General features: G+C 50.7%; 1 protein-coding gene across 3 annotated transcripts; it reads left to right on the plus strand.

Annotated features, from left to right (window-relative positions):
* Positions 1-3,946: 3,946 nt before the first annotated feature.
* Positions 3,947-15,257, plus strand: UBE2D4 (ubiquitin conjugating enzyme E2 D4 (putative)). 3 transcript variants are annotated; one of them, XM_036327127.1, is made up of 8 exons: positions 3,947-4,262; positions 5,863-5,933; positions 6,352-6,415; positions 9,547-9,578; positions 9,666-9,743; positions 11,292-11,397; positions 12,120-12,213; positions 14,549-15,257. In XM_036327127.1, exons 2-8 carry the CDS (start codon positions 5,931-5,933, stop codon positions 14,592-14,594), a joined length of 423 nt encoding a protein of 140 aa, XP_036183020.1. In that variant the 5' UTR covers positions 3,947-4,262; positions 5,863-5,930; the 3' UTR covers positions 14,595-15,257. The 3 variants fall into 3 exon arrangements, with proteins under 3 accessions (XP_036183020.1, XP_036183018.1, XP_036183019.1); XM_036327125.1 differs by lacking the exon at positions 5,863-5,933 and having other exon boundaries at positions 4,108-4,262; XM_036327126.1 differs by lacking the exons at positions 3,947-4,262; positions 5,863-5,933; positions 6,352-6,415 and adding an exon at positions 8,748-8,885.
* The last annotated feature ends 490 nt before the right edge of the window (positions 15,258-15,747 follow it).

Here is a 15,747-nt window from a genome sequence, read left to right on the forward strand (position 1 = left end):
TTATGAAAGGCCCAAGAATCTAATATATCCATGTTGTAGCGTATATTGGTACTTCATTCTTTCTTATGGCCAAAAATTTCCATTAGGTGGATATATCACATTTTTGTTTATCAAGTCAACATTTGGGTTGCTTTGACCTTTTTGGTTAGAATGCATAATGCAGTTTATAAACATACTAGTAGCCCGGTGCATGAAATTCGTGCACATTAAAAGGGAATTAATTACCAGAGATATTTTAATATTGCTAGTTGCCCTTTCTCTATAATAGAAGTGTGAGAGATGAAAGGAAATTAGTAAAATGTATATGAAAATAATATATAAATTTATTAATAAATAAACAGCAACAAAAGGATATAACAACAAGAGGCATGATATAAAAACAACAAAAATATGATATTAAAACAACAAAAACATGATATAAAAACAAAAAACATGATATAAAAACAACAGTGATGCAAACAATGACTGATAAAGTGATTAAACTTATTCTAATATCTCCCTGTACACCATATTAAGAGTGAGAACACTTTCAGAGTGCTTAACTAATTTCCCTTGTGATGAAGTATTTAGAACTTTAACATCACACGCTCTTCAAACTCAAGACAAAGCAACATATAACTGACCAAGTGCGAAAACGGGTTCAGGTAGGAATATGCCTACTCTGTCTAGAGTTTGTCCTTGTGATTTATTAATAGTCATCACAGATGCTGGCATCACCGGAAACCGTCGTCCAATCAATTTAAATGCGAGGCCAGTGTCAGATGGGGACAAATTAATTCTTGGAATCAGAACAACCTCTCCCTCTGCAGACCCTGTTAATACTTCAGCTTCGATAATGTTAGGTCGTAATCTTTTGATAATAAATCTGGTACCATTACAAAGACCCCATTCACTATTGAGATTTCTCAATAGCATGATGATTGCACCCACTTTCCATTTTAATTTATGACATGGCATTCCCGAAGGAGTAATACTATTAAGAAATTCGATGGGAAAATTTTCCTTTTCAGCATCATCTGTGGAATCAATGGAATCATCACTCAAATATGTGTGAAAATCTCCATCGAGTATATCCAAGATTTCTTCATTTAATTTTTGAACATGCTCATTTTTTGGACAAAGAATTGCACGTTCAGATATATTTTTAATATTATCTATAGATATAGTATTTCCAAAGATAGCTTCAATATAGATCCATTACAAATCATTTCACAGGGGATTTCAATAATATCATTCCTAAATGAAAACTGCAATCAAGTTTGCATCTCCAAGTTTTACTAACCATCCACTATAAGCAGAATCCTCTGATCTCATATTTGTTGTAAGAAACAACATTCTGAAACATCCCCAAACATTGCAGTACTTTAAACTCGTTTGTACTATGGCCGATCACATAGCATGTGGTACAATACTGAGACATTGTCGAAAATCCCCTCCAAGAAGGAGAACTTTCCCCACCAAATACAACATTCAGACTCATAATTTCTCTTAGTAATCTGTCTATGGCATTTATAGCATGACTGGATGCCATGGTGCATTCATCAATAATGAGAAGTTGGGCCTTTTTAATAGTTTTAGCAACTTCACTCTTTATATTGAGTCTAGAAATTGAAGTTTCATTTAATGAAATCAGTAATTTATATTAGGAATGAAAGGTGCTTCCACCGAGAAGTAAATTTGCAGCAATTCCTGTAGACGCTGTGGGTAAAACAGTACCACCACGACCTCTAATATAATGTATTAAAACTTTATACAGATATGCAGGTGAATAGGATTCCTAGCTGGCAGGCCCCTGACAGCAAGCTGGCCACCTGTGGACTCAGTGAGGAATGGGGCTCCCTCCTCCCTCCTGTCAGGGTCCGGGGTGCAGGTGAATGGGGTTCCTGGCTGGCAGGCCACTGACAGCAAGCTATCCAACAGCAGATTCTGTGAGGAATGGAGCTGCCTCCGCCCTAATGTCAGAATCTGGTTTGAAGGCCAGACTCAGTACTTCCACGCTTGGCTGGGAGGGCGGGTTCCTGCCTGAAACCTCGTGGGGGGGGGGGGTGGGTAGGGCACAGCCGTTTCCAAGAAGACCCCTGCAGAACTGACTTCCTTCCAGTTGGTCGTGCTTCTGGCTGTGATGTTACACCCAGGGTTTTTATATAAGTAGATGTGTTTAAGTTTCTGTATGGACACGTTTTAATTTCTCTTGGGTATAACCTAAGAATGGAATTGCTAGGTCATATCATTGTGTTCAGCTTTTTAAGGAGCTTCCACACTGTTTTCCAAAGTGGCCGCACCATTTACATTCCCACCAGTGAGAGCGTGAGGGTTCCAGTGTCTCCACATCCTCCCCAAATTGTCATTGTCATTGTCCTTTTGGTTAGAGGCATATTAGGGTATGAAATGGTAGTTCACTGTGGCTTTGATTTTCATTTCCCTAATAACTAAGGATGTTGACCTTTTTTGTGTTATGTGCCTAATGGCCATTTTCTATATCTTCTTTAAAGAAATTCCTATTCAAATAATTTGCCCACTTTTTAATAGTTTGTCTTATTTTTATTACGTTATAAGAGTTACTTTATGTATTCTGGATACTGAACCGTTATCAAATTGCAAATACTTGCTCCCATTCTGTGGGGTGTCGTTTTGCTTCCTTGATGGTGCTGTTTAAAGCACAAAACTTTTAAATTTTTATAAAATCCAATTTATCCATTTTTTAATTTTTAAAAATATTTTCAACACTTCTGTACATTTAAAACTACTTTCAAATTTAAAAAAACTATGCATAAAACTTTATGTAAAAAGTTTAGAAAGCTATGCATTAAACTACCAACAGGAAATAGAAATGAAATTTTCATTTGCTATTCAACACAACTTTGTTTCTTTTCCTTTTTCTGATTAAACAAGTGATGCAAATTCTCTGAAGAAATTTTGGAAGTTAACATCTTAAGTAAAGTCACCACCCAGAGATAACCATCATCGTAATTCAGATTTATAGTCTTAAAGGAACAAATAAACATTTATAAAAATGTAGGGTCATTTGTTCTATGAGGGCACAGCCAGGTAAACAAAGTGGCCGTGGATGACCCGCTGACCAACAGGAACTTGTATTGCACAGAAACAAGGAGCCACTGGGGGCGGGAGGCGCTTAACCAGGCTTTGCAAGGTGAGTGATGGCTCTGCTTTGGGGGAAGGAGAGAGGGCTTTGCAGCCGGGGCAGCCGGGAGTAGAGGAATGCGTCAGGGGCAGGGATGGGACCCGCTGACAGTAAGCCAGGCGGGGCGATACTGGTTCTGAAGGGCCTGTTGACAGTGGGTGCATGTGACCCTTGTAGAGCACAGGGCATCCCTGCAGAGTGTCAGGCAAGGACGCGTCAAGATAAGACTTACATTTGAGGCAGTTCATGAAGTTGTGTGTAGAGATTAGAGGAACGAGAATGGACGCCAATGACTCGTCTGGGGACCATGGAAATGTCTGTGATGCATTTTATATTCGAGCGCGCACACGCAGTGTCCACATGTCCTGCTTGGCCAGAGACAGGCTCGGATGACACCTGTGTCCTGATTATACTGCACCTCGTCTCAGTCTCAAAGGTGTCTCAGTTTGGAGGGGAAATATCTATACACGCACAACAAAATGTCCACAATCCTTACAAAGTGAGACGCACTGATACTTTGTATTCTATTTTTTTTTTTTTTTCTGCTGATTGCAACCCATTAAACTTACTTTGTGGCACACGAATTGTTCCTCGCCCAGTTTCAAACGCTCGATCCTGGGTGCCTGCAGGTCTCGGGAAAGGGAGAGGATGTGCGCGGTGTGAGGCCGCGTCAAAACCGCCGCGCAGACCCGGGAGCGCACATCGCAGCCCCGCGGCCCCCGCGGCCGTGCTCTGTGTGTCCCGCGGGGAGGGCGGGGAGTATCTCCACCCGCACCTGAAAGGGGGCGAGACTGACAGACACGTCCACGGCGGGCTGAGAGCCACGACGCGGCAGCCGGGAGGGCGCCCGGAAGCCGGACGGGGCCGCGAGCCAGGGCTGCGCGCTCGCTGCTGACCTCGAGCGCCCCCTCCCGGCGGCCTCCGGACCCCGCGCACTCGCTCCCCGCGCGGCTCCGGACGCGGCCCACAGTGCCCCGCGGCGCGCACGCGCAGGCGGCCGTTCCCCTAGCGGCGCTGCGCGGCGGCGGAGCCGGCAGCCGGCAGCCTCTGGCCGCCCTGGACCGGCAGCAGCCTGGTCCCCAGCAGCGGGGCGAGGATGGCTCTGAAGCGGATCAAGAAGGTAAGGAGCCCTTTGGTCCGCGGGCTCCTTGCGAGTCCCCAGCGTCCCCTCGCCCGCGGGTCGTTGGCCCGAGTGGACGCGGTCGGAGGGGCGCCGAGCGCGGCGACACCTGCCCGGAGGGAGACGAACCGCCGCCGGAACGGCGCGCGCAGGCCGGGCCGGTAGCGCCGTTGGTGCGAGCGGGCCGGACGCCTGGATTGCGGTTGGACCCGCCCAGGGCACGTACAGTACCAACCAGTAGCGCACAAACCAGCGGGCGACAAGTCCACGTTTCCTTCCCTCCTCTCTCTCCATCAATAAACTCAATTTTAAAGTTTAAGGGGGGGCACGGCGCGTGGGGCTGAACGAACGAGGCCGGCCCGCACTGCGGCCGCGCCACCGCCAGCGCCCGTTAGGGACGCGGGAGCGTGCGGACTTGTCTTTCTGAAGCCACATTGTTCTTCCTTTGAATCCCAGTGAGCAGTTGGCGCTCCTCGGTGCTGTTGGACTCCCTCCATCAAGACGCGCGGTCTTGCCCTGGCCGGTTTGCTCAGTGGATAGAGCCTCGGCCTGCGGACTGGGGTCCCGGGTTCGATTCCAGTCAAGGGCACATGCCCGCCCCCAGTTGGGGGCCTGCAGGAGGCAGCCAATCAGTGATTCTCTCTCATCATTGATGTTTCAATCTCTCTCCCTCTCCCTTCCTGAAATCAACATATTAAAGAAAAAAAAAGAGACAAGACTCGCGGTCTTTCAAGAAACATTAGGTCCCAGTAACCGTTTCCCACGCCCCGAGAGAAGGGCCGCGTTCTGGGGGAACCGGGAGCCCGGCCTGCGCTCGGCCCTTCCCTGGTCTCTCCACGGTTGTCCTGACAGCCGCCCTCTCTCCGTGGCCGTGGTGGTGGTGGTGCTGGGGCTGCTGAGCGTGGGCGTGGGCAGGAGGACCTGTTTGGGAGGCTTCGGTGGCCCCACTGCATCTCCAAGGTGCCTTCCGTCCTGTACTGTGGCCTTAGTTGTTGCCCAGGTTCATTTCTGCTTTGTCACTTACTGCGAGCTTACCGAGGGCAGCTCATGCAGGCACTGTGGGAAGCTGCGAGGCGTTTACAACCGATGCTCGGGGATGAAATGTGGCCGGATGTGTAGTGCTTGCTGGCCACTGTGGTGTAAACACTGCTGCGTGGCCAGTATTTGCGGGGAGGAGGAGGAGGCGCAGGTGGCGTGAGAGCCAGAGTGGGGAGTGGGGGGGAACTAGAATGGTCAGCATGCCCCGACATCAGGGGTCAGGCGGGGCTTGGTGCCTGGGCTCATTTTCAGGCTTGTTCAGGTAGGAGGAGTGTTGCCAACCAGGTGTGAGCTTTGTGCATGTGCTCCAGACCCGGGGAGTTCCCCTGCCACCTGCTGGACCTTTGTCTGTGCCTTCTTCCCGGGCTTTAGAGCCTCCCTGGAAACTCTGAGGTTGGCCCAGATCTGGAACCTGGGAGGATGAAGATGAAGACAAATGCAAGGACATGCAAACTCCCTTTTAGAGCCACTGTCCAAAAGCTTGGGCTTTGATGCTCATACTGTGCCAGGAAAACAAGGGGATTGTGAATCTAGCTGTCATGCAACTCCCGTTTCTCTGCAGGTACACAGGCGGCTGCATCAGTCATCGTGGCCTTACTCTCACCCAGAGCCCTGAGCCTTGCCACACTCATGGTGGGTCAGGTGGGAGGGGAGCAAGATGGAAGTGCAGGAGCCCTGTCCTTCCTCTGGGCTGAAGGCTTCCATGCGTTAACCCTGGAGCTCAGAGCTAAAACCCTGTCTTCACCTGCGTGTGAGCGAGGGTAGGCTTGAGGGTGAGGTACGCACACACAGAACTAACTCCTTGCCCTGCCCTCTCAGCTCGGTGATCTTGGGTAGGCAGCTTAACCTCTTCACATTTCAGTTTCCCAACTTACAAAATGGAAATTCTGACACACACTGACAGGTGTCTTCACAACCACAAGCAGACCTTCCAGTCTCTTGTTTCCATTGCCAGGCCAATTGCTCCCCCGGGAGGATGCACTTCTGGCCAAGGGGTGTGGGTGCAGAGCAGCCTCCGGCACACAGCTCTGAGCCGCTCCTTGTGTTCTAGGAATTGAGTGACCTGCAGAGGGATCCTCCTGCCCAGTGGTCCGCAAGACCTGTGGGAGATGACTGTGAGTATTCTCTTCCAGGCTCCAGGTCACAGGGACCTTGCCATCAAGACCCTGAAATTTATTAACCCAGCTGTTTCCTAAGAAAACTTGTTTTCCCTCATTTGCTCGTGAACTGCTTTTTCATTAGACGCATTGAGTTCATAGCCTGGCTGATGAGGATGGTGCCTGATGTCACCACGCCTCCACCGGGGCACCTGCAAGCACATTGGCTCTGGAAAGTGCCTCTGACCAATGAAAACGTGTGAAGTGGTCATGAAAGCGGTGGTGCTGCTGCACGTGGGGCACCTGGCCTCTGCCAAGGGTGGGGGTGGGCAGGAGGGTCTGTGCTTTCCCCCACTCTGGTCCTCCCTGGGGAGCAGCAGCCAGCCCTCAGCTCCTCTACAGCTGACCGGCTGAGGCCCAGCTGCCCAGCTCATGGGCCTGCAAGTACATGTTCTGCTCCCACCTCACCTCCACTCTCACTCATCATGACCATGAGATGGTGTCAGAGAGGGGGTGTCCTGCACAGACACCAAAGAACTGAAAACAGGGACTCCCAACAGAACTCGAAGGTACTCAGTCACCGAAGGCCCAAGTGCCCAGCGACAGGTGAAGGGGTAAGTAGAGTGTGGTGTGTCCGCACAGCAGCATGTGGTTAGCCATGGAGAGAAAAGGAGTTTTGACTTGTGTGGTAAGACGGATGAGCCCTGAGAGCATGCACCGTCACACAAGCCTTACACAAAAGGCTAACGTGTGGTCCCGGTTGGGGAAATACCTAGAGTGGGCAAGTGCCTGGGACCAAACGTGGAGGGAGCTCATGGGAGTGGAGAGAGGCAGAAACGGTACAGATCTGTTTGGAGTCATGAAAGATGTGTCAGAATGGGCAATGGTGGAGGCTGGGCAACACTGACACACTTAATACCCTGAACTCACTTATAGTGGCTAAGATGACATTTTACACGTGTTTTTTTTATTGTGTGAAAATGCACATAACGTTTACCATCTTAACCACCTTTAAGTACACAGTTCAGTGGTGTCAAATACATCCATACCGCAAGGCAGCCACCGTCACTATCCATCCTGGTAACTGTCTTATCACCAATGTGTTACACATGTTACTGCAATAAAAAAGAAAGCGTAACTTCACCAAGCTGGCAGGAAAGAGGCGGTGGGGTCACATGCACGTGCTCTGGGCTGCAGCACTGAGAGTGGATGTGCGAAGGCGCCTGTGACAGTCTGGTGAACAGGGCGGCTGTGGTGCCGCTGTTTCCTGGTCCTGCTTGGCACCTGCCCCGTGCCGTCTCTCCAAGCATCCAGGTCTCCGTAGCATAGTTTCCCATGTTACCTGTCACAACAATGCCACACGAGGGTGGCTGGTAAGATGGAGCTGGTCCTGACTCAGCCCAGCTCCCTGGTGGCACGCTCACCTTCACGGCAGACCCGTGCCGGAGGCAGCATCGTTGCTGGAGGGCGTCCTAGTCCCCCTCCCTGCTCAGCACCTCCGGCCGAGGCGTATACAACCTTGGACACACCTAAGCTTTGGGGCTATTCCATGCCTCCCTGTGGGCAAGCAGCCCCTTTCCAGCAGTCCCTGCAGTTTCCTTCTTCTTCCTCTATTTTGGGGCCTTCTCTCCTCACCGGGCCCCAAGCCCTGTGCAGCCCCCTCAGCCCTCAAAGGTCCCAGAAGGAACCACTTTCACTCTCTACTTCTCCCCATGGGCTCCCAGTCCCTCGTGTTACTTATCAAAAACACTTAATAAGGAATTTCATTCTACAGTATTAGGAAAGGTATATCCACCTGCCAACCACAGCTAGTAATTAGCACGAGTTGGCATAAAACCAGTCAAAAGCAAAAGAAGTGACACTTTGGTCGGCTCAGGCAGCCTTGTTACAGGTCACGTGTGCTCTTTGTACCGGTTCCTTGAAGTATTGAAAAGGTCCTGGGTGGCCGTGACTGCTTTGGCACCGCTAGGGTCTGGAAAACCTCCCTTTAGTCCCTGCACCTGTCCCTCCTTTGCCTTGATGATTTCCTGTTCTGCTTTCAAGGGAGAGTCGCTGGGGGGGCGGGGGGGGGGAGCGGGGGGTGGTATTGAACAGATGGCAGGAACCCAACACGTCTGAAACTTTGGGTTAATTCCCACCACCCTGGAGCCATAAGACAGAATTCCCTAGAGTGGTGGTTCTCAACCTCAGCTGCACATCAGAATCACCTGGGAATCTTTTTAAAATCCTGATTTCTGGGCCCCATCCTCCGGAAATTCTGTTTCTGTGTTACTCATGTTGTGGCCTCACCCCATAACAAAGAAACAGAATTTCCGGAGGATGAGGCCCAGAAATCAGGATTTTAAAAAGATTCCCAGGTGATTCTAATGTGCAGCCCAGGTTGAGAACCACTGGTCTAGAGAGTGACACATCCCTCCAGTGGTCTCAGTAGCCCACTTGGTGATCCGGATGTTCCACAAAGATGAGTCACTGCCCTGGGAGCTTGGAGGTGAGTCATTGCCCCCCACCCCCCCACCCCCCCACCCCCAGGCCAGCCTTGCCAAGTGCTCTGGAGCTTCTCTGGGACTGAGATGCAGAGAGAGCACAGGCATGATGTCACTGAATCCCAGAGTGTGGGCAATGCCCAGGGCGATGTGGGACAGACACCATGGAGGGGGGCCCCAGAGAGGTTCCAGGGCCAAGGGCATGGCTCCTGAGAGACCCTTGGCAGAGGGCTTCAGAACGACCCAGGGAAGGAGGGAGCGGAAGCAATTTATAAAAAGGAAGATGGAAAATAGCTGAAGCCTTAATTCTGTGCAAAGAGGAGAGGGAACCGTTGGTGTAAAGAATTTAGTTCTGTCGAAGATCTGCCTTTGTCCGCAGCCTTGGGAGGTGATCTCTGCAATTTTCTGCCTGTTGGACAGTCTCTGCCTACCTGAGGCTTTGACCCACCAACAGTGTGACTTAGGGTGGGGCTGGCCACATCCGAGAGACTGGACCCTCAAATCAGCCATGTGGGAGTCCATTTATCAGTCTTGGTCACTGATGAGTCTCCCTGGTGATAACCACTAACTGTGAGCCAGATCTCCTGGGAGTCTGGGGGCCCCTGGGTGGAGTAGACATTTCGGGGGGTGGGGGGGGTCTCTGACATCCTCCTGTTTGTCTTGCAGGGTTCTGCTGGCAGGCCACCATCACCGGCCCGGTAGGTAGTTGCTGCTGAGCGCCACCCCTGCGCGTCCTCCCTTGCCGCATGCTTCTGTGCGCACTAACTGCCTGTCTCATCCTCCAGAATGACAGTCCTTACCAAGGAGGCATTTTCTTCCTGAACATCCACTTTCCCACAGATTATCCATTCAAACCCCCGAAGGTGAGGACGGCTCAGAGTGTGATGAAGGGGCCCTTCTAGTCAGTGGTGCAGCAAGCTGCACCGTCACAGCCCAAACTTGAAACCCTGGAGCCATCGGGGACGGTGCTCTGCCTGATTGTAGCTGCATCTGGCCCTTCCTTGCAGTCCCTCTCACTCTCGGCCAGGAGTCCTCAGCCCTGTCCCAGGGACATTGGACACTGTCCTGGGATGTTTGGGCTGTAAAAACAGGACGGGCGGAAGGGGGATTGCTACTGGTTTGTGGAGGGGGAGCCCAGGAATGTTGCTCATAACCTATGGCAGCGGTTCTCAACCTGTGGGTCGCAACCCCTTTGGGGGTCGAACGACCCTTTCACAGGGGTCGCCTAAATACATCCTGCATATCAGATATTTACATTATGATTCATAACAGTAGCAAAATTACAGTTATGAAGTAGCAACGAAAATAATTTTATTGGGGGTCGCCACAACATGAGGAACTGTATTAAAGGGTCACGGCATTAGGAAGGTTGAGAACCACTGCCCTATGGGCTCAGGACCTGAGTGTCAGTGGGCCTGGCAGTCACCTCCCTGCACACACACCATCCCAGCCATGGGGCCTCAGAGGGAGGACAGCACCACCAACCGGAGGAAGAAGGCGGGAGGGTCCTGCTCCACACCCTGGCCCAGCAGGGCTGCCCATTACTCACCAGGTGCCAAAGGCCTAGGGCAGAGCCCAACCCAGAGGAGCCCTGCCTCTTACGGAATAGTCCTGTCTGGTGGCCAGTGCCAAGAAGCACAGAGTGGCAGGGAGGGTGGCAGCAGGCTCATTTTGAGCAGGTCAGGGGCCTCAGGGTCAGGAGGAGGCCAGAGGAGCCCAAGGAGTTAGTTGTGCAATGGGGTGGAGGCTAATGGGGTGGAGGCGACAACAGCAGGCACATGGGGCTGGGAAGAAGAAGTGCATTTTGATTGCTCACGGTGGGGCCAAGAGGACAGGCACAGGTCAAGGGCGGTCATAGCAATGTATGTGGGTCCACATTTTAGATTATTTTTCTGACTGCACAACTGGTAGATTGATTATTTTAAAATTAGAACCTTGGTGCCATGGAACTGAAGGGTTCCAGGCTTGATTCTGGTCAAGGGCACATACCTTGGTTGCAGGCTTGATCCCCAGCCCTGGTCAGGGCGTGTGCGGGAGGCAACCACTCGATCTTTCTCACATCAATGTCTGTCTGTCTCTCTCCCTCCCCTCCCTCTCTAAAAATCAATAAAAACATATCTTCCGGTTAGGATGAAAAGAACCGGTGCCTAAGCCCATTACTTAGGACACTTCCAGTGCGGCTGCCACCCTTGTCGCTCCTCAGAGCCCACTCACTGCTTTGGGGGAAGTGGGTCAGGGGACTTCCCTCGGCTGTCCCACCCGAGTCTTGTCAGGGTTCAGGGTAGGGGCCCAGCTCACCTAGGCCCGTGGAGCCAGCAGCGGCCTCTTCTGCCTCCCTCGGTCCCTTTTCCAGAGACGCTGTCTAGAGCGCCCCTGTTGCCTATCTCACTTGAGGTCTCTTGTCTCTGCAGGTGGCTTTCACGACCAAAATTTACCACCCCAACATCCACAGCAACGGCAGCATCTGTCTGGACGTCCTGCAGTCCCACTGGTCTCCATCACTGACAGTGTCTGAAGGTAGCCTCACAGGCCCTGGCCCGGGCTTGTGGCTCTCACAGCAGCCCTTCTACCCCCGCATCCCTGGCTGGAGACTGAGGCTCAGAGACAGCAGGCAGCTTCCCACAGCTCCTGGGGGAGGAATTGGGAGACGCTGTTCCCACCGCAACCAAGTCCACAGGATTCGGTTGCCTATATGGGATTCTAGAGACCAGTCTAAAGGGGGCTTCAGAAATGCAGCTATTCCTTCTGAACCTGAATGAAAACGATGTGAGTGTCTTGTCAGTGGAGTGGCTGGGATGGTAAAAAAAATCAGCCAGAGAGAAACAGGGTCCCAGAGCCCAAGAAATAAGCAGAGGGGAGTGTGAGGCAAAGCAGGCAGCAGAGCCTGACAGGCAGCTGAGGGGAGGGGGTGGGAGGCACGGGCAGCTGGCGGGCCAGGTTTTCACAGGCTGCATGGTGAATACAGAGGGAAAGCTGCCCCCCCCCCCATTCCAGAGTGTTCCGAGTTCCACATCCTGATGAGGAAACAGGCCCCTGGGAACACACACCAAAGGGGGTGGCAGCTGCGGCCTCCCTAGAGCAGCTGTGTCTGGGCCAGCTCGGTTCAGCTGATAGATGAGCATGACTTTTGGGGTGTCAAGCAGAATAATTCAGACAGAAGAGAGCTTGAGTTGGGGGGCTCACCAGATCCAGGCAACCAGGCAGCCTCCAGGCTGACCCAGCTCTTCGTCTCTTCCCAGTGCTCCTGTCCATCTGCTCCCTGCTCTGCGAGCCCAACCCCGACGACCCGCTGGTGCCAGAGATAGCTCACACCTACAAGGCCAACCGAGAGAAGTACGCATCCTCTTCGGGCTCCTTCGAGCCCCAGTGGTACCCACCCTGACCTGGTGCCTCCTGGCGGACCAGGTTCCCTCAGACATCTTCCTGCACTGCCCAGGCCGTGCGGGGCTGCAGGGGTGACTCTCATGAACATCCCCTTTGGCTCTGAGAAAAGGGAGGAGATAAAAGCAGTTCACCCTCCTTGGTCGTTTATCAGCTGCTGCCACAAAACCCTAAACTCTGGTTGCCCAGCCTGCCCTTAAGGTCAGCAGAGTCATGGTCAGCCAAGAATGGGCTCAGAAGAATCTGACAAGAAAATACTGGATTACATTCTAAACTTGATAGCATAGGAGTGTCTTCTCAGATAGGCCAGCGTAAGGCGGAGGCCTCCTGATTGAGGCTCAGCAGTCAGCAGTGTGTTACTGACACACCCTCATGGCCAGCCCTATTTTATTTTATTTTTTTGTAGATTCCACATATAACTGAGATTATATGGTATTTGTCTTTCTCTGACTTATTCACTTAGTGTAATACCCTCCAGGTCCACCCATGTTGTCACAAATGGCAAGATTTCATTATTTTTTATGGATGAGTAATATTTCCTTATATACGTACCACACCTTCTTTATCCAGTCATCTCTTGATGGATACTTAGGTTGCTTCCATATCTTGCTATTATAACTAATGCTGCCATGAACATAGGGATGCATATCTCCTTTTGAATTGGTATTTTAAATACTAATACCCAGCAGTGGAATTGCTGGATCGTATGGCAGCTGTTTATAGCTTTGAGGAACCTCCATGCTCCTCCATAGTGGCTGCACCAATCTGCAGTCCCACCAACAATGCGTGAGGGTTCCCTTTTCTCCACATCCTCACCAATCCTTGGTTTTTGTTGATTTTTATTGGTAGCCATTCTGACAGGTGTGAGACAAAATTTTATTGTGGTTTTAATTTGCATTTCCCTGGTGATTAGTGATATTGAGCACCTATTCATGTCTATTGGCCATCTGTATGTCCTCTTTGGAGAGATGTCTATTCAAGAACTCTGCCCATTTTTTATTTAGGTTGTTTGGTGTTGGTGTTAAGTTGTATGAGTTCCTTATTTGAATGTAGCATTAGCAAATATCTTCTCTCATTCAGTAGGTTGCCTTTTTGTTTTGTTGATGGTTTCCTTCACTGATGTAGGCCCATTTGTTTTCTTCTCAGAGTTTTATAGTTTTGGTATAACATTTAAGTCTTTATTTTGATTTTATTTTTGTATATTGCGTAAGAAAGTGATCTAGTTTCATTTTTTTGCATATCTGTCCATTTTTGCCAAAACCACTTCTTGAAGAGACAGTTTTTACTCCATTGTACATCCTTGCCTCCTCAGTTCTGTTTAAACACTGATGACCAGACCCAGATTCGTAGAACTTCACCCATTAGGCCAGCACAATCACATGAACTGTGGCCTGAGGGTGTCTTTGATGGAGAAGCAGATAGGGGAAAGGACTGGGCCCTCACCTCCCCATGGGAAAACCTCTGGCATTGACAGTCTGCTGAGAAAGGGCCTTCCTGGTGGGGCCCTGGCATCAGGAGCCTGGCCTGTGAGCAGTGCATGGTGTGGTGGTAGGAGGGTGGGGTAATTGCTGGCTCTTTTAAAGAACATCTCCAGAGAGTCTTTTAGTTTATCAGTTCTCTTGTCTGAAGAGATTAGAATGGAATGTGATTTCTCCAACTTATATTAATCTTGAAAGCTTTATAGAGATCATTATTTCCCTCATTGAGTTTTCCAGAATGGCAAAGACATTTTTAATTGACTACATTACGAACTGTATTTATTTAACACTTATGAGATACTTTAGATATACCCAAAGTGGTTTTTTCCTTGCCCTCTAGCTACAAATCTGTCTTACAGTCCCACGGCACGAGAGCTCATTACACTAATGAGAATAAACACACAAGCCGCATGCTTACATGGCCCTCCATGGGCACCAGGCCTGCTGCATGGCAGGCACCACTCCCTCTCTGGTGGCCAGGCTCCAAGGCCTGCATTCTGGAGTCTGACTGGGCAGCCCCTTTCCTGACCCTCCTCGTCGGTGCTGTGAGACAGAAGAGAGGAAGAGAGATGGTCGATGCATTACCACATCTTCCACAAGAGGCAGTTATGGAGCATCAGGACTCCCCACGGGAGGGGTTCACAGGCACTATGACATATCCTCATGCCAGGCCCCTTTGTTCCACTCACTCCTTAGTCCTCGATGTTTGCCAGCAGCAGCATCCCTGCATCAGTTCTGTTCTCTCCTCGACATTGAATGAAGTGACCATTTTGAATAAGCACATCAGCCCCTCTGCTTTTTTCTTGCAGGTACAACAAACTGGCGCGAGAGTGGACACAGAAATATGCTATGTGAGTGCCTTGGAGGTTGCACAGGGGACACTGCTCAAGAGAAGCTGAGCCCCTGGCTGAGCCTCCCATAGGGCGCCAACTTTTCCACAAGTGATTGATGGTCCCACCCTCTCCAGCCGCGTGGCTTTGACACCATCCCATCCTGATGCCAAAGCAGTAGTCACCGTTAGATCTGCAGCCTCCTCGCTATGCTGGAATCAGTCCCTCCACCTGACTCACTGCTGGACTCGGGGACAGTTTGCTGTCACCTCCCCTACCCTGCCTCGCTCATGGTGGCATCACTGGCTGTGGCACCACACAGCCTGGCCCTCACCTTCTGGGACTAAGTGCCCTGGGCGTCCAGGGCAGAGCTGGCAGGCTTTCCTCACATCCTGTCTGCCATAAGCCATATCCCAGGAGGCTCCAGGGAACTGGGAACTGTCCCTCACACCAAGAAGCAGCAAACGGTGTCGGGATAGAAAGCATAGAACACCCAGGAGATGACTGTCTTTTCAGAAGCAAGACCTGGAGAGTGGGGTTTTGCCTTTCTGTGGGAAGAGGTTTTTCACCACCTCCCTCCACGGAGCTTACACTAAGTCCAGTGTGTGCCACCCACAGACCAGAGCACAGGGACAGGGAGAGACTTTTAAATGTAAATAAAATGTAATTCATGCATACCCCTAAATGATAACTGATATTTGAGTCTACTTTTTTTTTTCCAGGCAAAACATAAAATATGGAAACTTGTAACAGGTTCTTTGGGACCTTGAATTAGAACAGCCTGTTGAGTGGCTGGCCTCCTCATGGTTTTCTGGGGCGACACATTTTAAGGGTTGTCCTCAGAGTTCAGAGCTTTGAGATTAGATAAGCTAGAAGGGCAGGCGGGGTGTTCTAATTAAACCTCCTGAGAGAGGAAATTTGAAGGGTTTCAAACCTCTACAGTCAAATCTGACCTGATCTTTCCTAAGTGGTCAGCCATGGAAGTAACTTGGGTGAATAGGAGCAGGGGATGAAGCATGAAATTCCGCCCCCAAATGGCCAGGCGGGGCCTGTGCAGGCTGGGATTGAGAAAGGTGACCACAGGAGGTGAGTCTGCTCCAGGAGTCCCCAGTTGTCACACAGCTTTACTGCCAAGGTGCCCTGGGCAGCAGTCTGAGCCATGTGCATTTCCTTTAGGG

This window comes from Myotis myotis, unplaced genomic scaffold (assembly GCF_014108235.1).
Source record: "Myotis myotis isolate mMyoMyo1 unplaced genomic scaffold, mMyoMyo1.p scaffold_m19_p_11, whole genome shotgun sequence".
NCBI classification, from domain to species: Eukaryota; Metazoa; Chordata; class Mammalia; order Chiroptera; family Vespertilionidae; genus Myotis; species Myotis myotis.

Coding starts and splice junctions, on each gene's coding strand:
- UBE2D4 (XM_036327125.1), top strand. CDS start 4,239: ATGGCTCTGAAGCGGATCAAGAAG. Junction 4,263..6,351: donor CTCTGAAGCGGATCAAGAAG/GTAAGGAGCCCT, acceptor CTTGTGTTCTAG/GAATTGAGTGACCTGCAGAG. Junction 9,579..9,665: donor AGGCCACCATCACCGGCCCG/GTAGGTAGTTGC, acceptor CTCATCCTCCAG/AATGACAGTCCTTACCAAGG.